This window comes from Aspergillus welwitschiae, assembly GCF_003344945.1.
Source record: "Aspergillus welwitschiae strain CBS 139.54b unplaced genomic scaffold BDQ94scaffold_4, whole genome shotgun sequence".
In the NCBI taxonomy this organism is placed as follows: domain Eukaryota; kingdom Fungi; phylum Ascomycota; class Eurotiomycetes; order Eurotiales; family Aspergillaceae; genus Aspergillus; species Aspergillus welwitschiae.
Genome location: NW_020798698.1, coordinates 340,159 through 363,357, shown reverse-complemented (window position 1 = coordinate 363,357; position 23,199 = coordinate 340,159). Strand labels below are relative to the sequence as shown.

Genomic DNA, 23,199 nt, shown 5'->3' with positions numbered 1-23,199 from the left:
GAAAAAAAGTTCACTGTTCTCAATGTCTTGTTTTTTCCCTCTTTCTTTTCCATTGCGATGTTTTACTGCCCTGGCCCACTCTGGCAAACCTTGAGGAATGAAATAAATAATCAGTTATTATGTCAACAGATGTATCGGATTATCATTCTCAACGTAGAATACTAACGTAGACATCTTCCAGAAACAACTGAAACAGCCGATCAATTCAAACCCCTTCCCATTCTTAGACCCTGGGAGACTTGGCAAGGAACCACACCTTATACTTCTAGTACTATCTGATAGAAGTGCGGCGCCGAATTATAAAGTTCATACTACTAGATAGATACTCAATAGATAGTAGATATTAGATAGATTGTAGTTCCCCACTTCCCGCACCCGCCTTATAGTAGTTGGTTTTAATATACTTCCAGCAGATAATATACCACGCGTTTCATATAATTACTTGGTACAATTATCAGCCGCGAACTAAATCGATCGATGCAATGGAATGACAGATTACAGTTTGCTGCGGTAGTGGCCTGAGTCATATTCTAATTCAGCGTGGGTAATAGATCAAACAGTGAAAGCTCTGTTAGTCGTAAGAGTGGGTCCGATAGGCTGAGTGAGGAAAAGATTTGTTTGGTTTCAATATGTGGGGAGTTCATTAATATTATCATGCACGGTGTTGATTCAACTATCTTGTATCAGCTGAGGTGTGCCCATATAGCAAGTGACTGTTCCATACGTATATTGACAGCGTGTAATTATGTTCATGGATAGTACTAAATGTCTGTCATGGGTCTGGCTAGCTAATACTACTAACATTAACTTTTACTGCTTGATACTGAGTATTACAAGGGCGTGGTCTGTTGTATAGAAAAGTAAGTGAAGTATCACTTGAATGAATTACTTTTTCGTATCACCTAGGAAAGAAAAGTTGCAAGACACGACGGAGATTAAGTGTGACAGCTGACCAGTTTTTTGGGATCGGACAAAAATCCCTAAACATCGGAGAAACAGGAACAGGATCTATCTAGAACCTACTTCCTCACAAAGGTTCTCAAGGCAGAAAGAAGATGAGGAGAAGTCACGTAGGCAGCAGGAATGATGAAGGGTCAGGTGGTGCCTGGCTACAGTCCAGGGTACCTATCCATAGTCACTTAGTCTTGAAGTTTCCCAAATGCTGCATCAAAAGCTGCAGCTGCAGGGGCCGGGGTTTAAGTTCAGGCTAATATGGTGATCCCTCTGAACTTCCTTCTAGAACCTACAGAGCACACTTGTGAGGCGCTGCCGGGTATCACACTCATACTACACGTGTAGCTTACGCCTCTTCTCATCCTAAGAAAAACTTCCGTACACACGACCTCTCCGAAAAGATACACTTGAAAGCGATTCCTCGCGCGAACTCCGGTGGGAGGCCTTTTTTTATCGCTGTCATACCTGTCCAGCACTCTTGATTGCGCTCTATGTGAGAGAAGTGGCGCCAGCTAAATGCGTTCTTGTCTCGGGGCCGGAGTGAAAGGAAGAGGAAGCGCTTTCTGGATGACTGCAGGCCGTCGATCACGATTGACAGATGCAGACTATCTTGGCTTATCAATCAGAAGGGCCCAACAGATACGTAACGCTAGTCAAGGAGAGAGCGAGAGAGTTGCTGTCCATAGTCCGTAATGGCCCCAGAATTGTCGGTGTCGATTGGAGGGAGTTGGGCTTGGCCCTGAATAGGTCTCAGCTTAACCACGCGGTCTCTTGCATAAAGCCCACTCGACTGATCAATCATCCCGACATTAGTCGGTCTTAGGAAAGAACACACTTCACACAAAGCGTGGGACAATGGTACTTGGTGTAGACGCCAGGGGAAGTTTTGTGGATTCTGAGCGAGAGATCGGATGATTGTGTGTCCAGAGGCTAGATCTGCGGGTATTTTTTTTTTCAAAAGTACTAACGTTCCTCACAGTCGCTTTGCCGGTTCCATATTTCCGGAATTATCTCTTGGGTGAGACCTAAGAGATGTCCCAAGTCGGTTTGCCGTCACCCGCCAATCTCAGATATTTGTGACACTCTCCGCTACTAAAGTTGGCGATTGTTCAGTAGTGGCTATTAACGGATAGCACCTGCAAATACGAACTGCTAACCTTATTTCAAAAGCCACAGAACTCCCCTCTGGTGCTTCCTTCAAGTGGCAGGACCGGCACTGAATCCTCTTTGCTTTGAGAGATAGACAGGGTGCCTTTGGGCAGTCACCCTTTTGACACTTGAATTCTCATACCTTGTTGACGTGCCGTGCTGAGTCCTCTATCAATAGAGGAAGAAAAGGGGGGCGAATGGCTGGACAATGTCTTGAAAGTACGAGGCGGAGGACCACGTGCTGCTCTCCGGCATGACTTGTCCAATTGGATGGCCATCCAATTGACTTGCCAACATCAACAGAACTACTGACACGCTGGAGGAAGTTCTTCGGCTATCCCTACAATGTCTATCTGCTTAGGCTGTCAGGGAAAACAATGACGCTGAGTTCTTGGCTAGGAGGATGAACGATTATATCAACTTCATCGGACATGTTTGTTTCTTTACTCCAAGCTCATTCCCTCGGAAGGCGGCTCTTTCTATCTCCATGTTTCCTATACATCGTCAAGAAGCATTATCACCGCCGGAGTTTTGACCTGGCAATGTTTGGAAACACACACTCTCTCTCCTCTCTCTCTGTCCCCGACGACGCCACAAAAAAAGTTTCGCTTATTCCCTGCGTTGGCAATGTGTTTTGGAGTTCTTTCTGTCTCAGGCTTGAACTTGTATGCGGGGCCACTAACTTTGGATTATTCTGTCTCACCAGGGTCCGATTGTATAGGGTCCATCATACATGATTACAATCTATCATTCCAGCCTGGCTACCCCGGTAATGGGATGGTTCCCCCAAGTGGTAATAAGTTTCAGCCTTAGAATCTTCCTTGAGCGAGAACAACATGAACGCGCCACAGCGCTCCTCATCAACCTCTCATTGGGAGTTTGATGATTGGCTTCTTGGATGGCTCTGAGGTTGGTGTTCAGCTTGCACTCTGTCTCCTCGTGATGGTCTCCAGTTGACGCAAATGCTACGAAGGCGACTATGCCACCATGTAATCCTTTTCACATGCTGTTAGGCTTTGAGAGAGAAGGCCTTTTTTGTGGATAAATTAACGAACAAACCCACCGATTTCTTCGATATCTAACCCTGTGTATCACACATCTCCGATCTCCTCTATACGCGCAGTCCACTTCTCTCCAGCTTCACCACTCTTCGCGATAAGGACAAACTCGTACGCCAGACCAGTATGGATCCCAACAGCGACATGCTGCGCTTGATCAAAGAGTTTGTCCAAATACTCCGAGATAGTCCGGAGATCCGAGCTATCACCGGGCATGGTGAGGCCCAATGTGTCATAGTTGGGGGCGCAGCAGTGCGCTGCTACGTCAAAAACCGCATTGTCGGGGTACGTTGAGTATTAATCCTGCCATGACTACAGTGTCCAAGCTCACCAATAGCTGTAGGATAACTTCGACATTGCAATCTTCCCCTCAGAGTTTGCACCGAAACTCAAGGAAAGATTGTCTACTCTTCAGTACTTTGGAATGCAGCGAGACCAGCTGGTCTGGCATACGGTATATGGCTACATTCGAATAGGCATCCGACCAACCGATGATGTGAGTCTCAGGATGAATATCCTCCCTTTTCCAATCCTAGGTTCTCTTGGGGCAAGTTACGTACTGACATGTGGTTGCGATCTTTTCATATAGTTCCTGAGGATTCCGAAAAATCTGCAACTGCTCAGCAATCTAGATCCCGATGATCTCCCCTTCCTGTCTCTGACCGAATTAATTCTATTCAAAGCCCAAGCTTGTGGGATGCGGTCCGAGAAGCAGAATAAAAGAGATGCCGCTTATGTTATCAAGCTTCTGAAGCTTTTCCCCGGCCGATCATACCGACGCCGGCTCTTGGATAGTCATTGGGCATATCTGCAGCTTGCGAAGCCCTCCCTCAAAGCAAGCATGCCAGAATATGACTGGGATACGGCCTTTTGAGGTTCAAGCGATCTCGACCATGCGGTTTCGGGCTTTGGCTTCTTTCATTTCCTTTTTCCGGTCTTCTTTCTTATTCTCTTTCTTTACGTTTCTGTTCTTTCCTTGACTCTTATTGATATTCTGAATTATCTACATCGTCATTGTAATGTATCCCTAGACTGCTCCTCACGTCTCCTAGTAGTATATATTACACGGAGCTACTTTTTCTGAAGGGCTCATTAGTAAAAGAAGAACGCTTTTGGTATTGAACATACTACAGGTCCGTGAGACTTTCGTGTCGAATGGAATTATGACTAGCTTCTATAGCGCTAAGCAGTGACATATATAGTTGTAACTGATGAGCATGATGATGTAAAGGAGAGAAAAACCGAGAGGTACCCGATATAAATGGTAAAGCCCGTCTGTCAATATCACCGACCGAACGAACATGTGAGTCGAGGTGATCATGAGTCGAGTAGATCCAGGGGCAGACCGAACTCCTTTACAAGATCCGGGATAGGCCTCATCCAGCTATCTCTTTCCATTGTCTCAGGTGGTTGAAGTTGACCTTTCTTCTTCAAATCCAGATAGAGGAAGAGCTTGTATTTATGGCCATTGTAGTCATCCATGCGATCACCATAGCTGCGGTCAAGGTTTCGTCTGCCGTATTCACGCCATGGCTTATCAAGGTCATTTAGTTGCAATATATCAATGAATCGATCCCCCAAAATCTCCATCATGTCGGATTCCTCCTCTTTCCAAAAGTCACTCCCATGCTGCCCTTCGTAGTGACGGATTGACTGCAGGCAGACGGCTTCCAGATATCGGGCAGGAGTAGGAATAATAACGGGGTATTCGTCCTCGGACATGCGTTGTACACAAGGATAGCTCCAGTCCGGGAGTCGCTTGTCCGAACTGAGCATATAGTATCGGTCATCAGGCTTGGGGTCGTCAAGGGGCGGATCGGGGTAAAGTGGGAAAAATCGGGACTTCCGGTACAGATAGACGCCGTTAGTGACGTGGGTCTGACGATAGTTGAGATCTGTGTGGTAATGATGGTCGGGAAATGGAAGGCTCGTATACTCAGGGTCGTTGACTGCGCAACGACGGCCATTTTTACAGGGTGGTAATCCAGCCTCGTTGAGCACTTGCACAGCCTTCTCCATAGCCTCATCTTTGACTGCCCAGATGCTGTACTGCGCAGATTATTAGCGGCTGACAATGATAATAAAATGTGAAGGGGTAGGGAATGTTCTAAGGACTTACTCGAAGATCGGCCTCGCTTCCGTATATCCGCGTTACCTCAGGCCCCCATGGGAAGGCAGGTACCTTGGCCTCCCTCAGCAGCCATGCCAGGTAGCGTCTCAAGTCGCGAGACGGCCTTTTAGGAGTGTGGGCATGCTTAAGAAACCAGGAAGGTAAAATTGGAGCTGGAGCTGGAGCAGAAGCTGGATCTTCAACTGAATCCAACATTAAATTCTGGGTTGGGTCCGGAGCCGTGTCCGATGCGGCGTCTGAAGTAAGAGAAGAGACAGAAACGAACATCGTAGCTGGGGCTGGAGCAGGAGCGAGAGCAGGAGTAGCCATGGTGCACGGGAGTCTGAGATGAAATCGAGATAAGACGAGATAAGACGAGATGTGATGAGATGAGATGAGATGAGTTGAGCGGTTTCCTCACTCAGACCATGGATGTAATGGGCATCTTTATAAGTTGAGGTTGAAGCATCAGTTCTGTCTGTTAGTCATGAAGGATATTTTTCTCGGTCTCATCCATCTAATCGCTGAGTATAGCTGATCAAGACTCTTGAAGAAAATACCTTTTTCGAAGCAACAAGCCGGACACAGCCGTTGAGGCACTTATCTCCACATTGCATTGTGTACAGTGTCTTTCTTGTCGTACCTCGTGTATCTCCTAAGTCCGAATTTCACTGAAACACTTTCCTCTCTATTCTTTCAGTCAAAGCATTGTGTCTCGAACTCCAATCAGCTTTCAGTAAACTCCCCATAATCAAATTTGCTGTATGGTGGTCGAACTCGTATAGTCTAGGCAACCGGCGCTGCGAGTGTCTCTGAGTTTCCCATATCAGTATGCCAATGTCCCAAAAGTTTTCTTTCAATCACAATTGTGTCTCAGACTCGTCCTATCTTCTAGCAGACTCTCCAACCCCTATCTTGCTGTGCGATGGTCGAACCCGAGGTAACTGAAATCATAGAGTCATCAGTATCTTGTGACTTTCACCACACCAAGGATAGTACCCTTCTACCCATTTCATCGTCAAGCCATCTTCCTGACAACTCCCGCTATCCAGGATAGCATAACACATTACCATCATTGAAAGCAAATCATGCGGTGGCATTTGAACCTACAAGAACAAGAGACAAAGGAAGAACAAGCACGCACTTCCATTGGGCGATACACCATTCTGGTAGACTCCGCCGGTCTGTACTTTACCCAGAAGGTACATTCCATGTGATAGACATTGTCTGCGCTCTCCTCTGCTCGATTATAGTGAGTGTTGGAGGCTTCGAAATGCGAATGAGGTCGAATCTGCGATATTCGGTAAGCTCCTTACCTTAGTTAGCTGGCATTAGTCAGTAATATTCCCATGAATAATTAATGGTTTCTTGACTATGATCAGCTTGGATCAAGTCAAGTAGTCTACAGTATGAGTTGTGGGTCCCACTACCATTAGAATCATTGAACCATCTTAGATAAGCTGTGATGCCAAACATAGAATCCACGTGCTAACCCAATCCAGTAAGTACCTCATAGGTAACAAACAACATCCATTCCACAATATCCATCCGACGCAATCACTTTGTACAACCTGCAAGTCATAAAATTATCCAGCTGTATAATCACTGACTCGGGTCCAACCTGATTATATCGTCTTCCGAGAAATCCACTACATTATTACCTTTATGAAAATCGTCTTTCGTTATCCGCTGAAGGAACAGGACAAGCTTAGTATCAATTCACTCAGTACATTCGATGACCTATCTCCACTTGACAAAAGGAATAAGCCGATCTAGTACCTCATATAAAGTGACTTTCTGCTCCAATTCCAGTCCTAATACCAGTCCCACAGCTAGCTAACCCTGTTTATTTGGTGGAATGTTTCAAAAGACCCTTTCAGTCTTAGTTTGCCACTCTTAAGGGCAAGTAGTGTCGGCGGGAAGACAAAGGGGATTTTCTCCTTGTTTTTCCAAGACCCATTAATGAGGTTTATGGCTTTTAAGCCATTTTGCCTTGAGTGAAGATGCTAAGTTGCCTTCATCGTGTATCTTGTAAGCACGGCTGAAACCATATATCACATTGATGTCAAAGATTATGTCATGTGGACGGGTATACACCGGTCCAATAATTGGAATTTCGTCAAGGCGCTGATCAAGAGTTCATGTATTTATCAAATAAACGCATTCATTGGGGCTTACACCTCGCGAGGCGGCCATCCAATGCAAAGGCAGACTAGGTACATACATTATCCAGCTGTAAGACACCCCTGAACGCAAACCCGAGACTTGTAGAGGGCGAGCGTGGGAGAAGAGAAGGGTAAGATAGAAGCAAGTAAGAATGCAAAGGAGAATGAAAACTTCAACCAAACCAATGCGTAACGTCTCTTCAACCCTAGTGACGTGGCAGGGTGAAGAGAACCAAAGTGGCCAAGCACAAGAAATGAACGCCTTATCAAGGAGAATAAAGCACAAAATATCAAGGAAAACCAGCAAGCCTTGCTGTACAGAGGTCGGGCCAGTATGCGCTGATCGGTCAGTTGATAACTTGACGCGCTTGAGGTTAGTCGATACTGAAACCCAGGGTCAAACGGCGAGCGTGGTGGCTAAACAGGACGGAGTATTTGCGTATGTGCAAGTCGCGAAGGTAATATGAAGCAGAGCGGTCTAAATACGGAGATGGAAACGAGGCAAATCTTCGCCGGGATATCGTCATGCTTTTCGAATCTCGTCCAGGTGCGACAAAAAGGCGACATCGGTCATTCGAAGGGGTATCAGTCGATGGGAACAATGAGCCGATGACCGCGGTCGTTGAGCAGGTCGATTCTTTTAAGACCATCTATTGGTGGATTCCTTTTCTTTGAGTCCACCCATGCGCTCGATATCCAACGACTGGAATCGCTCCGCATCGCTGGACTGATACGGCGGAAGTTCCTCATTGCAAGGCTCCAAGCCCACTCCACCTGCGTCGGTAATTCTCACAACCACAACTCGGCCCGACTTGCGCTTTCCGGATTCGTCCTCCTCCTCTGGAAACGTAATGCGAATTTCGGGAACCGGGCTGGGCGGGGGACTCGACGAGTTCTCGATAAGACTGCGCTTTTCATCATAAACCAGAACGGACTCTGTCTTGGCGTTCGGCGAAGCAGAGACGGTGAAACGACGGTGGTTTGGCACGCATTGCCCGTTGTGTACAGGAAGTTCGGATTGTTCGCGATTCAGGCGCTTGCGGCGCAAGACAAGAAGTGCACCGACCAGGGCGAGACCGAGCAAAATGAGAACCAGCAGGGAGATCAAGAGATCGACCATGGTGGGGGAGAGTCCATCGTTGCTTCCAGAGTCGCCGCGCCGAACAAGCTTAGAAATAGGATTGAACATGATTTTGATAGTTGGATTTTTTTTTTTTTTTTATGTTCGATAGGTCTTCGGATGCAATCCGAAGCAGCAAAGTATTTGGAAAGTAACGGCGTGCTTTTCGATACACGCGAAGTTATTTCAAGAATTGAAGGTGTACTGTTTCCTCCGGTATCCGTGTCAATTCTGGATATGGCAGTGTACAGCAAGCCTGTCGTCGACAGTCACTTACAATATGTCTCAACAAGGGTCTCGCGGCGATAGAATCAGATAGTAAGATCTGCTTTCTTTATTTTTTTTTTTCGTTTCGAAGGACCGGTTGGAGACGGGATCGTTGGACAAAAGGAGAGAATGTATCAGGGTCGGTAGGATCAGGTAGTCAAGGCGAGTGGGGGGAGGTTGGCTTCAACTGGGGTGATGAAAATCGACCAGGTTGGTTATAGCGAACGAACGGACAGCAAGGTGAGCAGCTGAAAGAGTGAAGCCGACACCTGCTTAGGGAGAAGAGAACGTGACGGGGGTGGAAGGAGGAAGAATGAGGGGAGGGGTTGGTATGGGGGTTTGTCGCCTGGGAGAATGGAAGAAAGGGAACAAAGGGAAAAGAAAGGGCAGAAAAGAGAGCGCAGGAAGGGTGAGAAAGAGGAGACGACGGAGGGAGGAGGAGGCGAGAGGAGTGCAGGGCAGAGCAGAGCAGGACAGGGCAGGGGAGAGGCAGGCCGGTGGGCGCCGGCACGACAGGAACGAGGCGCAAGGGCGCTTAGGCGCAGTCCAGACCGAGTGCAGGCAGGGGTGGGTGGACAGTTGGCCTGGGGCAGAGCACTAATAGTTCTGCTGTTTACTCGTCCTCGACCAAAAGGGGACTAAGCTCGTCTTGCTTCCTCCACTCAAGCGTGGTCAAAGACTCCGCTTTTCGCCTAGTCGGCCTTGGCATGGTCGCTGGCGTGGTTGCTAAGGTTCGCCGGTAATTTCCCCATTCCGGCCATCGGGCCTATCACGCGTCGACGGTGCCTGACTTGGCCCATTCTTTGGTCAACTAAACCCTTCATCATTCGCTGCCCACCCCTATGCAAAAAAAAGACTAAACTTGCCAGGTTACCTACGCTAGCTAAATCGGTTTTTCTTCTTGCTTGCTTGTCAGCGCTTCCCCTCTTTTGTCTTCCTTTTTTTAGGTCACCTTTGCGCTCCCCCCTGAAAGCGAAAACGAACAAGGTCTCAGTGCCCCAAGGACCACAAGGCTAGCTAGCTAGCTGGCAGTAGCATTTACAGTAGGGAGGGGTAAGACAATCTATCGACTATCTAAACTATCTACTTTGTCTCCGGAACGGAGGACCCTTTTTCGGCTTATTGAGAAGCCATCGTGGCGTCGCTTCTATTTTAACTTCTTCATATCTCCGTCGACGGAATGGAGGAATGACGTTTTGGTTCGCCAAGCAACATCTTGCCAACCTGTTTGTTGGTAAGTTCGGAAAGTGATTTTGACGGTGGAGAAAACAGCCGGTGGCCCGGAAAAACATCCAAACAAAGCAAAGCTCTGCTGGCACCAGCAAAAGACAACAACGTAATGGAGTAGTACTCAGCAGTCAGCCGTTGGTCTCACCACATGTGGTGAGGATGATCATGCATCTGCTGATTCTACTGTAAGATCTTACGGGCGACCTGAGGTGTGTCTCTTTCACATGACATCAGAAACAACCTGTCATGTGCTAGTCAACTAATGCAGGGTCCATCTGTCAGTGATGGTGAAACACAACGGACGGTTAGGCACCTCCGTATTCCATACTCTGACAGCCGCCTATCCATATTCTGGATAGCCGGTACAGGTCTATCTTGCTATGGAAACTATCAGTATCAGTATGTTGAGACATATCGTACTAGAGTATGTGGCGGAGGAAGAACTTGAAATAGACTACCATAACCCCCTTGGCTTGTCGTATCTGAGGTAACCACCCGCCCCATCCCAGTTAAAATATATTCACAGCGGGAAGGACTACCGTATTTGGTCAAGATGAGTCCTCAACTGCTGACAGCCATGGAATTCCACTATATGAACTTCATATGTATATACTAGTTGTAAAGTTTACACAGGTCAGGAAGTCATTGCACGTACCGTGCCTCTAGTGTCACAACTACTTACCAATAAACATGACTCCAAATTATAAATTCCCGAAAAGAAGGCTAACCACAACATCATCTCTCCATACGCACTCCCAAGCCATCCCCTAAAGTCCCCCAAGACTATCAATCAAGCCCGTCACCCAGCATCGGAAAATAAAACAAACCCCACAACAACGACCACCTACCTGTAACTAGAACTGAAACAACATACATAATATGTCTAAGATCACTCAATCAGCCATGCCGTTACTAAATATAAAACAAGCACTCCTTGGCCGAACCCTACACTCGCCACATTCCTGAAAGCGTCCTCCCGCCCCACCCACTTCTCTCTCTCTCTCCTGCAGAATACCAAGGTCACGTCACAGTCGCAGCATCAGGTATCTGGTATCTCTGGTGACCTTGGTATGTCGATCGTACATTTGGGTAGGTCTAGATGATATAGCAAGGGGATACGTCCATGTTGTGGTCTTTGCGTGCCGGTTGCTGTGACTATTGTAGAGAGATAGATTTTGGAATGGGTCTATCTTTAGGCTGGTTGGTTCCATATGATCTTGTGGAATGGTTCTACGGACATGTGGGATTTGACAGGGACAGGTATTTTATCTGTCAGATTGTTGCTGTGCGGGTGTCAGGGAGGTTATGTGGGCTTATTGCTTCATTCTTTAGTAAAATTGGCTTCCATCAGCTGTCGAGGGGATACAATTTGATCCTGGGGAACAGATGAGGTCTAGATACTATATACTAGTATGGGATATTTGCCAAGCTCCTGCTCAGGAAGGTGGCATATCACGATAGTAGTATGAATTAATCTTCGGACTACTTCTGCATATATACTTACTTGTATGTTTAATTTCTACAAGACATACAATACTACCTCGTGCCAAAATAATTGGGGTTCTTGAAGTACCCCTATCGTTGGTCTATTCCGGTGTTTAATTGAGACCTATAAACACTTAGTAGCCCTGCTTAACGCTGGTCCTCGACAAGTTATGCAGATGAATGAAGCTGCGCATTCTTTATCATTTAGCTTATGTCTTTTCTTGCTGGTATATTTCACCGGATCCTTCATCACTCTACAACACAACAGATACTCCGACGACATGGTATTGTTGACCTTTTAACAATATCTTGAATGGATGTAAACCACCGCCAAAACAGCATCAGTACTGGGGAGTAGTAGCAGACCGCTGCGGTGAGATATATATTGACGATCTTGGTACTAGTAAAAAACTCGAATATATTTCTGGTATGACTAGCCCTTTCTTCAAATTTGCATGCATTTTCAAGTAGACAATATCTCCAAGTTTACGAGCACTAGGTTTACATGCTGAGATCGAGTACCAAGATGATTTAAGGTGCAAGCACCGGTTTATCCTGGGGCTGCAGTAGCTCAGCTACTGAATTGGGGTACTGAATATATAGATCTACTCTGTGATCATTTCCATCCAGCGTTCTAAGAACCTTCTGTCCCATTGCAGTCGAGACACACTACTATTTGGAAGAATATAAGAAAAATATATACCCTCAACTGGAGAACACCATATCAATCTATTCTCTTATAAAAAAATATAATTGTATGTGAAGAGTCCCCCGTTTTGAGTATAGCTGGAGTATTGTTGTATATACTAACGACTTCAGTTCCCTTGTCGTAGAGCAGAAGTTGATCGTGTCTTGTCAGAACAACATCCTGTAGGTCATGAAACGGCCTGATACTGATCCAAACACTGTTACATACTTGATCACATACTGTGAACTAACGAGTGAAGTACCACATCAAGGCTCCTGCACATTGGTCCACATGTTGTCCCTCGTATGCCAGAAGCTTGAGGAAAATCGTGTCTATAAGGTATTGTCACAAATGTTTGGCATAATCATATATCGTCCAGATGAGCGTATTGAACCAGAAAGTGGCAATCAATCCTCTCACAACGATTTTAGCCTTTGATGAACGATACTACATTATACTATCATGATAGAGAAGTCTGGTTGATATACCTCCTAAGTACCCGCTGTTAAATGCTGGTTATGTCAACTGGCTTAAAGTGAGCATCGTTGCCATTGCGCATAAAGAGTCCATCCATGTAATACTGTTTACTAGACCAGAGGCCAGACACTGGTATCTTATATGCAGAAACGATGCAGAAATCGCGTAGTCTGAGGAACAGGCTGACTTGTTTTATCAAGTCTCTTTGTTGGGAGGCGGCTACTCTAAGACTCTTTGAAGACTCGTTAGCACGATCAGAGCCTGTTGAATAGATATCTGATGAATGAAGGATTGTGTTAAGATTCTGCTCTTAATGTTTAAAGGAACCCCCCCGGGTTTCTCGCTTGGAGTACTCCTTGAATTCATTGTATACCATGGCTCAGCTGGCCTATATAACCCGAGCAACGTATCTCGGGATGCATACCCCAATATATTGTCGCTAGGTGTGCATTGCCGATATTAGTATCTGTGTATAGAGGTACTAATGGAAAAGCCGGCTGCGATTGCAGCATAGGTAATGTTATCCATCGGCTCTCAAATGACTAAAGTCGAAGGGAGTCTCTATAAGGATGATGAACGGAGTCAGCTTCGGTTGTACTTGCTAGATTGATTAGTAAATAGATACGGCATTCTGCTCGTGGGGAAAGAGATGTTGCTTAAACTTATATAAAGGTTTCCTGTTGTCAAACCAAGGGCACTAATATAGTACGTAAAAACTGGATGTCAAGTCGAAGCTGGATGATTGACAAAATTCGAGGCATGGAACATGAGGGGACTTAATATGCCTAGTCTTTTCTAGACTTCGCTGCTCTGCCAGGATTACTTTGCAATCGGAGTTCCTCAGATAATAATCATTCTCTGACAAAAGTCAAGTGGCAGTGCGTGCTATAATCCAAGCCCCTGTCAAGAGGCGGCCGCCACGCATGTTAGTTTTCCAGACCTGGCGGCAAGTCAGTGGTGTCTAGCGTTAGCAACGCCCGCCACTCCATAGTAGCCCCTCTCATAGCTCACTCCTAGCAGTTGATTCATGCAGAGGCGTGTGTCAGACCAGCCATCGGATTCATATCGGCTAGTTATCGCATTCTGGTCGGAAAATGTTTGTTAGAGTTATCTTGGCCAAACCAGTAGAATGGCTGTACGAATGTAGAACCGTTAGCATATGTGGCAGGGAATGCCTCGAGAAACCAACAACTCGACTTAAACTGGTGCAAAAGTGCTAAAATATCTGGGGTGTCCCTCTTGCGGCCTTAACTACACGGCATCCACAAGGCGGGTGAACTCCCTCGAGGACATGCAAGGGCATACGATAGTCTGATGTACAGACAGGAACGACCGAGACATGTCTCAGCCTGACGTGGGGTATGTAAGAACCAAAGCGGATGTTAGTATTTGACAGCAAGGCATAGTGACGTGGTACCAGCAACACGTTGAGGCTGTGGGATATGCTTGTGCTGGTTGATGGGGAAGGTTTTCATGGTTGACCAGCCGCGCCATGAACCTTCCTTTCCCCAGCGGGATAGAAACGTGTCGAGCGGAGAATAGTGGATGTGACTCATAGCAATCAGTATGACAGCATCGATAGGATTTATTATTCCGCTCGACAGGTTTTTTTTCCGTCCACGGGATATCCCGGGTTAACATGGATGGCGAAAGGGCGGCACGTGTGACATTTTATACGTGTGGCATGATGATGCTTATTATCTGGTGCAGTCGTTAGAACAGACCACCTGGTGTGAGTGTCTCCAAGGCTGTATCCGTGGACACTCTGGGGCCTTAGATGCACTAGCCTCTGGAGTATCCAGAAGCAGGAGAGACACGAGTACCCTCAGTGTACTGATAATGCTATTATCATGGGACATATATCACGAATACGTCGTGCTTGCCATGACATGCGCGTCGGAGTTCGGTCCCACAGGAATTCCCAGTCATGGCATGGATCTGCAACCCTTGTATGGGGTCGTGGATTGCTGGGTCAGAAGGGAGGAGACCAGGAATGGTTGGAAATAATCCCCGCCCGACTCCCCACGAAATGAGACTTACGTTGTTTGGTGCTGTATTGCTTTTCCTGCTCGATTCATTCACTTAGAAAGAAAGGGGATTACTGTCCTGGAAACAAAGAACTAGCGGGGCCGGACTAGTTGATGTGCATGCAAGGCAAAAGAGTTGTATGTGGATGGCCGCTTGCAACGGTCCGCTTTGCCTCTTTGTCGTTCATATTATGGTCAACCGCGTATGTCTCGCAGTCAGTCGCAGCGTTCATCAATGATAAGGCCATTTTCTCAGAGTAGACTCGAGCTACACCACATACATACATGCATGCCGTGAGAATACCCCAATTGGCAATCCGTGATAAAGCAAAAATGGACGGCAAGGTGAGCGACAGAATAACAACCCCTGTCTTCCGCGGCCATTGAAAAGGCAGGGCGGATAAAACCTAATTCGTTGTGATTGTGTCCTACTGAGATGCAAGGGATACTCCAGAAGGCCCGCCGAGCTAAATCATTAGCCATGCGTGCTTCGACCACCTGAAGTCGGCATAGAGGGAGAAGCCGAGGAGTGTACTAAGTAATGGGACTTTCAAATACCTAGGCGGGAACATAGTCGATATTGGGATGTTCGGAGTGTTGCTGTGCCTACTGGGATGGAAGTAGTTGGCAAGATCGAACCCAAGGCCACTAAGGCATGCATCCGGGAAGGGATAGCACATCAGATGCAATATCCAGTAAGATGCAAGTTAGTAGCAATTGCGCGATACTGATAATGGTAGAGGTAGTTATCTGTTGGTATTAGGGCGTATGGTCGCTGCAGGGCTAATGTTGTCATGGTCATGCAAACGAGTTGATTGGAAGTCTGGGGGGCTTGCATGTATAATGAACATATTATGGTATTAGTAGTATGGGAACCTAGGATGATGATAAGCACTAGTACTACAGTTGCAGTGGACAGTGGCTCATAGTAGTAAGACTCCTATTTCAACTACGCCTAGTGATGATCGCATTTATCATACAGTTTACCATCCCGCCCCTACATAGGGATAAATTAATGAATGATAGCGTAGGTAATTAATCAAAAGACCTCACCAAACCAATGTTACTGTTGGCGAGAATAAACTCTGATTCATCACCAGAAAACAAGCTAGTTTAGTGGATCCGATCGGTCGGGCTGGAGCGCAACTTAACCTTTACCGCAAATCTTCAATGGGAGCCGTGGCCCGTGATTATCCAAGGGACGGTCAAATGAGAATTCGGAACCTCTTGAATTCTCCCCAGATATGCTACCCCGCTTCGATAATCGTCAGCATCAGAAGAGTCTTGGAAGCCAGTGGTGGTCAGTGGCCAACAGATGAGCCAAGCCATGTGACGGAGAGTTGGCCAGGAAGTCATGTCCGATGAGGCTGAGGTGGGAGCAAATACTTACTACTAGTAGTAAGTAAGTAATAGACAGACAATGACAGCTTCTCGGACGTTCCAAAGATATTCCAGACCATGGCTCCATCATCTCGCCGATGGGAGTATACGTGATTAACCAACAATTAAAGACCGATATAATGAAGAATAATCTATTACGCAACAGCGAGGGGTAGATTAGCATGTCAGAAAGGCGAGAGGGTTAGTTTTGTAGCGGTCAACCAGAGATGCCTGCTGTTGGGTGGATGTCTCCGATGTGGTTCGTGAAACCATGATTTCCCAAAAGGAGAACGGGAGCGAGAGAAAGAGAAAGAGAGAGAGAAAGAGGAGGATCGGGAGGAGATTCCAGAGAGTCAGGGACGGTCGCATATCAGTGGATTGAAGTATATTTGTAGCGTAAGGTTGTATCTAGTAGCTCACAGTGATGGCAGCGACCATCATTGGCAGGATGGGGGAATAAACCCAGACGCGATCAGAGAGGAAGAAAACAGCCCTAAGAGGAGAGGGAGGGGCCGCCTAGATTGAAGCCTAAAAAAGAAGCGGCGGGAACGAATTTGGGTGGCCCCAGATCCAGTTGCGTATCAGACGGGGCCTGGTGGGCAGAGCGATACGCCCGGTACCTGCCCAGCAGCGGCGATGGACGTACGCCCGCCAAGTACCTGAGCAGATCGACAGATCGTCTGGTATTGTCACCGCCGGTAAAGTTACCGATGGGCGCCAACAGAATCGGTCTTTTGCCGCAAGACACGCAGCATCTTTTTTCCAGCTTGACCTGCCCAGCTTATCTATCATCTCCAATCCTCACCTTCGAATCGATCCTGCGCCCTGCCAGAAAAGAGAGGTCCGTTGGTGATTTCTTCTTTTTCCTTTCTTCTGTCCTTGAAGCCCGCAGGTTTCCCTCCCTGTTTTCTTCATCTGGATTTTCTTCTTTCCCTCATCATATCCTCTTTTTTATTTTTTTCCCACCCCTCTCCTCATCTCCCTCCCTTGTCATTCTTCTCGCAAATCTGGGGGGCCTTTTGGGGTGCTTCTTTTTGTGCTACCAACTTTGGTCTTTTCTCTCACATTGACCAAACCAGACCCTTTTTTTTCTTTTCCCTTTTTTCCTTAATTTGATTAAATAACCTTTTTTCTTCCCTTTCCCTGCTTGATTTCGACCGTCACTCTCAACAAACCTTTTTAAACTTTCTCCTCTTTTATATTTTTCTTTTTTATATTTTTTCTTTTCTAACCTCCTCATTTCATCATTTGATCGTTTTCTTCCCTCTCGCTCTGTCATCATTTTATCTCTGCTCTTCGGTCATTTATTGTCGTTCTTCCCTCCCTCCCTCCACCCTTCCAAACTTTCGCCATCCAGCGCCCAGTGGTGGAGGCCGAACCGAACCTGCGACAAAAGGATAAAAAGGCCTGACTGATCTGCTCGGAACCACTTCGGGTGTCATGCTTGCGCTTGTCTGTGTCACGGCTGAATTACATTAATGCTGGGCCTTGTCTCTCGTCCACATTCCCATCCTTCGACCTTCCACTAATCACGTCTTTTTTTTGCGCAACAAGCACATTCTCCGCCCATACCAACTGCACCCTCTCTCTAACCCTTTGTCCTTCCCCCTTGCCGCTGCGAATCGTCCGAGCTCCTAACGTCTCTGTCTGATTAAACGGATACCCCCCCCCGTGTCGGCTATCCCTCCCTTCTCCCAGAGGGCACATGAGGGCGATCTGCAAGATTCGAACTTCCTGGAGCATGCACGGAGCATAGTAACGTCGCAATACCTTCTGGCGATTTCGATCTACGGCTATTTGCTGGGCCGTGGGTGGACAAAGCGAAGCGCTTTTTATCAAGCTCTTGTCACCTTGCGTTGTTGACGGCCTCCCTCTCTCCTTCCTCCGCCTAGCATTTCTCGCCTGCCACGCTACTTCTCCCTTTCGTGCCCCCCCTTCGATCCCTGTATAATTTGTACAGCGCCTGACCGCGTCTATTCTGGACCCAGTCCAAATCCTATTCTTCGGCAACGTCTCCGCTGCCGCCCTATCTCACTTCCATCCCTTTCCTTTGGTGTTGGCTTCTTCACTCCTTTGTAAGTCCACACCTCATCCAACCGTTCGCAACTGGCTTCAGGTGCTTTGATCTCCAATCTGATCGGATGGCTGACTCGTGCAGTTCGGTATTCACCAGTCACCTCGTGCCTCGATTCCCCCCCATCACGGGTCGTATAATTATCCGTATTACTTCAGCCTCATTGTCATCTAGTGTATCAAGACGATAGTGCACACAACGACGTCATATACTAGCCTTACAGTCGGCTACGATCGACTATTCATACGTCGAACATCTACGGAGTGGTTCATATCTACGGAGGAGGATTCAGTATGGCTTCCAACCAGAATACAGCTCATAATGTAGGTTTCGTCAGGACAAGTGGCAAGCGGACTGGCTCGTTGACTGCTATACAGGTTCGTTCAGGCCGGGCGGGGAATATGACTTCATCGGGGTTTAATGGTGAGAGGACGCGAGGAGCTCCCTCGAGCATGGGGACAGGCTTCGGTGGTGGAAATGGAAACTGGAATGGCAGTATCTGGGGAAGCGGTTTCGATGGTACGCAGCTAGTGGGACAGTTGTCTACTCGGGTGATTGCCGCTGACATGGACCTTACAGACCAGCACAGCGTGGAGAATGCTTTCGAGGGCAAAGCTGGGTCAAGTTCTTTACTGTCGTCTTCCGAATCTGATGGCTGGAATACCCGTCCTAACCTCCCATGGACTACGATCAACACATCGGCGGCAACCTTGTCGCGAGCCCCGAATAACGGCATGACTACATCTCCCGTACAAACACGGGCCAATGAGCGCAGCGCAGCTGGTCTTCCTGATGGTACCGACTCTTCCTCATATTTTGCCTTACCCAAATCGGGGATTGGTTCAAGTGGCGGTGCTGGACATAAAGCTTACCTGAGCACCGGGTCCGACGGCATCTCACCGTCTGGCGAGGGCATGAGCCTTGGCAATTTCGGAATGAGAAACGGTGATAACAGGCGGCAGGTAAACACTTCTGCCTTTGGCGGAAGCCCTGTGGGATCTGGGTTTCCCATCAAGGCAGGGTTCACAAGCCCATTAGACAATCAAAGATCTGATGACGTGACCACATCGATGGGCATGTCCACCCTGCAGTCTGCTCTACCTGATTACATGACGCAGCACATTGGACGGAACTCATATTCCCACACTGCGCATAACTCGGCTTCCTTCGCGCCACAGCGACCATCGCACTCCACCTACCCGTCATTCCACTCCGAAAGCCAAGGCTACGAGGGGCGGTCCGGTAGTGGCTCCGTCGATCTTGGCTCTGGTCTCAACAAGCTGCAGCTGAATGAGGGCAATTTCTCGGGGCACCCGGCCCTTAGCCGTCCAGCCTACTTACCACACAAATCGTATGATGCCAGTCTGACGCGATTGAAATATCACAACGGTAATGACGAGGGCGAATACCAACTTCCGCCCGGTTACGGTAATGAAGGTGTTCCGCCAGAGCTACCCTTGGGATATCAGCCGAGCAGATCGCGGGTCCAGGACACAAATCCCATATCTCCCACTGAATATCGCATTGACAGCCCCTTTTACGCTCAGGATAATGGCGCACACTTTCGTACAGGTTCCGCAGGCCAGGTAACGGGCAATGCGGCTGCACTGCTGGAGCAGAAGCTACGAGCTGACCAGGAGCTTACACAGCAAGCGGTCAATCCACTCCACAGGGTCCAAATGCCTGCTGCTTATGATCTTGCCGGTTATCAAGCACAGAGGCTCAATGCCCTCTCTTTTTACCACCCTGTCGCCCAGATTGGCGCAGCGGCTCTTGTCTCCCGGGGTCATCGTGACCATGATCCTTCACAAGTGGTGCGGAGTCCAGTGTTAGAGGAGTTTAGGGCTCAAAACAAGGGGAACAAGCGCTACGAGCTAAAGGTAAGTAACAGTCGGGTCTCGTTAAGTTATTTTGCTAATTCCGTGATAGGATATCTATGGTCACATCGTAGAATTCAGTGGCGACCAGCACGGGTCGCGCTTCATCCAACAGAAACTAGAGACCGCCAACAGCGATGAGAAGGAACAGGTGTTCCGCGAGATTCAGTCCAACAGCTTGCAGTTGATGACGGATGTGTTCGGCAACTACGTTGTTCAGAAGCTCTTTGAACACGGAAATCAGACCCAGAAAAAGATTTTGGCAAACCAAATGAAGGGACACATTCTATCCCTGTCTACCCAAATGTACGGGTGCCGCGTGGTGCAAAAGGTAAGTGTCTTCTGCTCGTCTCTCAATACAAAAAAAATCTAATTCGCGACAGGCTTTGGAACACATCCTCACCGATCAGCAAGCATCAATGGTTAAAGAACTCGAGAACCACGTTCTTCGCTGTGTTCGGGACCAGAATGGAAATCATGTCATTCAGAAGGCCATCGAGAGAGTCCCATCGCAATACGTCCAATTTATCATCAATGCTTTCAAGGGCCAAGTTGAGCGACTGGCTACACACCCATACGGGTGCCGTGTCATCCAGCGCATGCTGGAGCATTGTGAGGAAGTTGACCGGGAGTCTATCTTGGGTGAACTGCATGCCTGCACGTCCAAATTGATCACAGATCAGTTTGGCAACTATGTCATTCAGCATGTCATTGAGAACGGCGAAGACAAAGATCGGTCTCGTATGATTGTGGTCGTCATGTCTCAACTCTTGACTTACTCCAAGCACAAGTTCGCTAGCAATGTGGTCGAGAAGAGCATTGAATATGGCGAGGAGTCTCAACGCCGGCAGATGATCAGCACGCTGACGAGCGTCAACGAGCGAGGGGACAGCCCTCTGATCAGCCTGATGCGTGATCAGTACGGCAACTATGTGATCCGTAAGTTGCTTCCTAAACCGCCAATTTGGTATGCTTACTAACTTCCCTTGCAGAGAAGATCCTTGGGCAGCTGGACGACACGTCCGAAGAGAAGTACAGTCTGGCCGTACGCATCCAGCCGATGCTTGATCAATTGAAGAAGTTCAGTTATGGCAAGCAGATCGTGGCCATTGAAAAGTTGATTGGGGGGGTCGTGCCACCCTCCGGCGCTCCCCTGGCCCACGCAGCCACATCCACGACGCCTCCCAACTCGCACAAGTCCTCCCCCCAGCCTTCCAAAAGGGCTGTGAATGGTGTCGAGAACTGCCGTGCTCCTGTGGTTGGCGCCGCTCCGCCGACCCCGCCTCCCACCGATACGCAGAGCAATGCTGATGGCTCCTCGGAAACCAAGCATATGGCGAAAACCACGGTGACGCCCTTGGCGGAATGTGAGTCGGCCGACCCGGTGACCAGCGACTCAGTCGAAGTCACTGGAAGCACCTAGGCCTGTTACGTTCCGAACGTTATTCTTACTTCTTATGAATTATATCTTTATAACTGGTCACGCACATTCTCCCAACTTGCTCTTAATACTTGGGGATATACATATTGTGGGCGCGAAAGAGGTTTAGAAGCGCGGAGCTTCGTCATCTTCTTGCCCAACTTCATGGCTTTATGGCGCTACAACGAGGATGACGGCGGAAACTGATGTCCTTTTGCTATTTTTACATTGCTTCCAATTTTCGCCTCAAGCCCTCTTTTCACTTCTTGATACTTTTTTTTCTACCTCTCTACCCATTTAATTGCTTGTCGATGTATTCCCCTTCTTCTGTTACTCTGAAGTTCGACGTGATGAAAATGAGGACACGCCTCCATAGCTTATCAATGTTTTCTGTTTCTCTTTGTCCACACACACACGAGGGGCCGGCGTCTTTATTGGTGAATAACGGGTTCATGGGACATCGCGCTTGATTTTCCTCGATGGGTTACAAAACGGGACCTTGGACATGGACATATGGGAGACCTGGAAATAGGGAGAATATAAGGGATGCCTAGAGTATGTAGAGGCCTTGCTGTCTCGGTATACAGACGATCAAAATGAAAAGCATTGCTGTTGCTGATCCAACACCCTTGAAATTATCGCAATTTAAGTATTGTAGAAGAACTGCATATCTAAGCGAACAGCAACTTAGAAAGCAATTTCGATCTCCTCTCACTCCCGCCTTATCACTTACCTATCACCACGTGACCACAAGCTCTCTCCATCGCCGCATGACTCGCCGATCCAGACCTTCGCCTCTCCAGCAATAATAATATCCATTATCCTCAACCACCACTTCCACCCCAATAAACCAACCCTCAATCACTCAATACCCAACAACCTCACCCCACCACATCCAAACACCACAGAAACCAAACAAAGAACCGAGAAAGAATAAGAAAGAAACAAAAAATGTCCTCCAACGTCGGCCTCTCCACCCCGCGAGGCAGCGGCACCTCGGGCTACGTGCAACGCAACTTCGCATTCATGAAACCCCGCAACGCCGGATACGGCGCGCCGTACCCTCCCATCAGCGGCTCGAACTCCGCCGACCCCTCCGACAAGCCCTTCAAGCAGCGACAACCCGACAAGCAGATCCTGGAGCACGATCGCCGGCGCGCAATCGAAGTGAAAGTCATGGAGGAGCGGGAGAGATTGGAGGAGGAGAATGAGAGGATTGAGGAGGAACTTGAGTCGAAGCAGAAGAAGAACAAGAAGAAGGGTGGTGATGATGATGATGTGAAGAAGGAAGAAGGGGAAGAGGAAGAGGAGGGTGAGAGGGTGTTGACGGAGGAGGAGATTGAGGAGAGGTGTGAGGCGTTGAGGAAGAGGTTGGTGAAGGAGATGGAGGAGGAGGATAAGGAGAGGGAACGCGGAGGAGGTGGGAATGGGGGAGGGAGACGCGGACGCAGGGCGTGGGATTTGCCGCCGAAGGAGAGACGCCAGTTTAAGAGTTATCAGGTGCATGAGTTGGCGGAGGCGAAGATTGAGGAGAGTGAGAGGTTGAGGAGGGCGTTGGGGATTAAGGAGGAGAAATAGGTGGGATTTGGGAGATGGGTTGTTTTCTTGAGTGTGGTTGAGATGGGTTGATTGATTGCATTTGGGTGGTTTGTTTTTTTGTGTTCTTTTCTAAAGGTGTTAGTGGTTGGCATGGGTGCTGGTTCTATTTTATCATTATC

At 47.9% G+C, this 23,199-nt stretch overlaps 9 protein-coding genes across 9 annotated transcripts; 4 read left to right on the top strand and 5 right to left on the bottom strand.

The window, feature by feature from the left end:
• Positions 1 to 3,287: 3,287 nt before the first annotated feature.
• On the top strand, positions 3,288 to 4,035 carry BDQ94DRAFT_166596 (uncharacterized protein; the record flags this gene model as incomplete). Its single annotated transcript, XM_026770588.1, has 3 exons — positions 3,288 to 3,446; positions 3,505 to 3,657; positions 3,751 to 4,035. The coding sequence occupies 3 exons, from the start codon at positions 3,288 to 3,290 to the stop codon at positions 4,033 to 4,035; spliced, it is 597 nt and encodes a 198-aa protein (XP_026630424.1).
• Positions 4,036 to 4,478: 443 nt separating this feature from the next.
• Positions 4,479 to 5,601, bottom strand: BDQ94DRAFT_166595 (uncharacterized protein; the record flags this gene model as incomplete). Its single annotated transcript, XM_026770587.1, has 2 exons — positions 4,479 to 5,210; positions 5,281 to 5,601. The coding sequence occupies 2 exons, from the start codon at positions 5,599 to 5,601 to the stop codon at positions 4,479 to 4,481; spliced, it is 1,053 nt and encodes a 350-aa protein (XP_026630423.1).
• A 2,388-nt stretch (positions 5,602 to 7,989) lies between these two features.
• On the bottom strand, positions 7,990 to 8,839 carry BDQ94DRAFT_89729 (uncharacterized protein). Its single transcript, XM_026776795.1, has 2 exons — positions 8,834 to 8,839; positions 7,990 to 8,760 (listed from the first exon to the last, which is right to left on the bottom strand). The coding sequence occupies exon 2, from the start codon at positions 8,623 to 8,625 to the stop codon at positions 8,077 to 8,079; it is 549 nt and encodes a 182-aa protein (XP_026630422.1). The 5' UTR covers positions 8,626 to 8,760; positions 8,834 to 8,839; the 3' UTR covers positions 7,990 to 8,076.
• Positions 8,840 to 11,037: 2,198 nt separating this feature from the next.
• On the bottom strand, positions 11,038 to 11,345 carry BDQ94DRAFT_136364 (uncharacterized protein). The gene has a single exon (XM_026764846.1). It carries the CDS (start codon positions 11,262 to 11,264, stop codon positions 11,079 to 11,081), a length of 186 nt encoding a protein of 61 aa, XP_026630421.1. The 5' UTR covers positions 11,265 to 11,345; the 3' UTR covers positions 11,038 to 11,078.
• Positions 11,346 to 13,938: 2,593 nt separating this feature from the next.
• BDQ94DRAFT_136362 (uncharacterized protein) lies at positions 13,939 to 14,339 on the bottom strand. Its single transcript, XM_026764845.1, has one exon. The coding sequence runs from the start codon at positions 14,257 to 14,259 to the stop codon at positions 14,086 to 14,088; it is 174 nt and encodes a 57-aa protein (XP_026630420.1). The 5' UTR covers positions 14,260 to 14,339; the 3' UTR covers positions 13,939 to 14,085.
• A 1,328-nt stretch (positions 14,340 to 15,667) lies between these two features.
• BDQ94DRAFT_136360 (uncharacterized protein) lies at positions 15,668 to 16,578 on the bottom strand. Its single transcript, XM_026764844.1, has 2 exons — positions 15,784 to 16,578; positions 15,668 to 15,727 (listed from the first exon to the last, which is right to left on the bottom strand). Exon 1 carries the CDS (start codon positions 16,292 to 16,294, stop codon positions 16,004 to 16,006), a length of 291 nt encoding a protein of 96 aa, XP_026630419.1. The 5' UTR covers positions 16,295 to 16,578; the 3' UTR covers positions 15,668 to 15,727; positions 15,784 to 16,003.
• Positions 16,579 to 18,124: 1,546 nt separating this feature from the next.
• Positions 18,125 to 21,586, top strand: BDQ94DRAFT_89698 (mRNA-binding protein PUF3). Its single transcript, XM_026776794.1, has 7 exons — positions 18,125 to 18,185; positions 18,269 to 18,507; positions 18,562 to 18,703; positions 18,764 to 20,064; positions 20,114 to 20,392; positions 20,445 to 21,000; positions 21,054 to 21,586. The coding sequence occupies exons 2-7, from the start codon at positions 18,478 to 18,480 to the stop codon at positions 21,482 to 21,484; spliced, it is 2,739 nt and encodes a 912-aa protein (XP_026630418.1). The 5' UTR covers positions 18,125 to 18,185; positions 18,269 to 18,477; the 3' UTR covers positions 21,485 to 21,586.
• BDQ94DRAFT_136356 (uncharacterized protein) lies at positions 21,414 to 22,103 on the top strand. Its single transcript, XM_026764843.1, has one exon. It carries the CDS (start codon positions 21,688 to 21,690, stop codon positions 21,949 to 21,951), a length of 264 nt encoding a protein of 87 aa, XP_026630417.1. The 5' UTR covers positions 21,414 to 21,687; the 3' UTR covers positions 21,952 to 22,103.
• A 329-nt stretch (positions 22,104 to 22,432) lies between these two features.
• cwc21 (U2-type spliceosomal complex subunit CWC21) lies at positions 22,433 to 23,059 on the top strand (the record flags this gene model as incomplete). Its single annotated transcript, XM_026770586.1, has 1 exon — positions 22,433 to 23,059. The coding sequence occupies one exon, from the start codon at positions 22,433 to 22,435 to the stop codon at positions 23,057 to 23,059; it is 627 nt and encodes a 208-aa protein (XP_026630416.1).
• Positions 23,060 to 23,199: the final 140 nt, after the last annotated feature.

Bases quoted from the DNA above. Each gene is read 5' to 3' on its own strand.
- BDQ94DRAFT_89729 (XM_026776795.1), bottom strand. From the start codon at position 8,625: ATGTTCAATCCTATTTCTAAGCTTGTTCGGCGCGGCGACTCTGGAAGC.
- BDQ94DRAFT_136364 (XM_026764846.1), bottom strand. From the start codon at position 11,264: ATGGAACCAACCAGCCTAAAGATAGACCCATTCCAAAATCTATCTCTC.
- BDQ94DRAFT_136362 (XM_026764845.1), bottom strand. From the start codon at position 14,259: ATGAGTCACATCCACTATTCTCCGCTCGACACGTTTCTATCCCGCTGG.
- BDQ94DRAFT_136360 (XM_026764844.1), bottom strand. From the start codon at position 16,294: ATGCTAATCTACCCCTCGCTGTTGCGTAATAGATTATTCTTCATTATA.
- BDQ94DRAFT_89698 (XM_026776794.1), top strand. From the start codon at position 18,478: ATGGCTTCCAACCAGAATACAGCTCATAAT. The intron at 20,065-20,113 runs GTAAGTAACAGT...ATTCCGTGATAG, and splicing joins ACAAGCGCTACGAGCTAAAG to GATATCTATGGTCACATCGT. The intron at 21,001-21,053 runs GTAAGTTGCTTC...CTTCCCTTGCAG, and splicing joins GTACGGCAACTATGTGATCC to AGAAGATCCTTGGGCAGCTG.
- BDQ94DRAFT_136356 (XM_026764843.1), top strand. From the start codon at position 21,688: ATGTCCTTTTGCTATTTTTACATTGCTTCCAATTTTCGCCTCAAGCCC.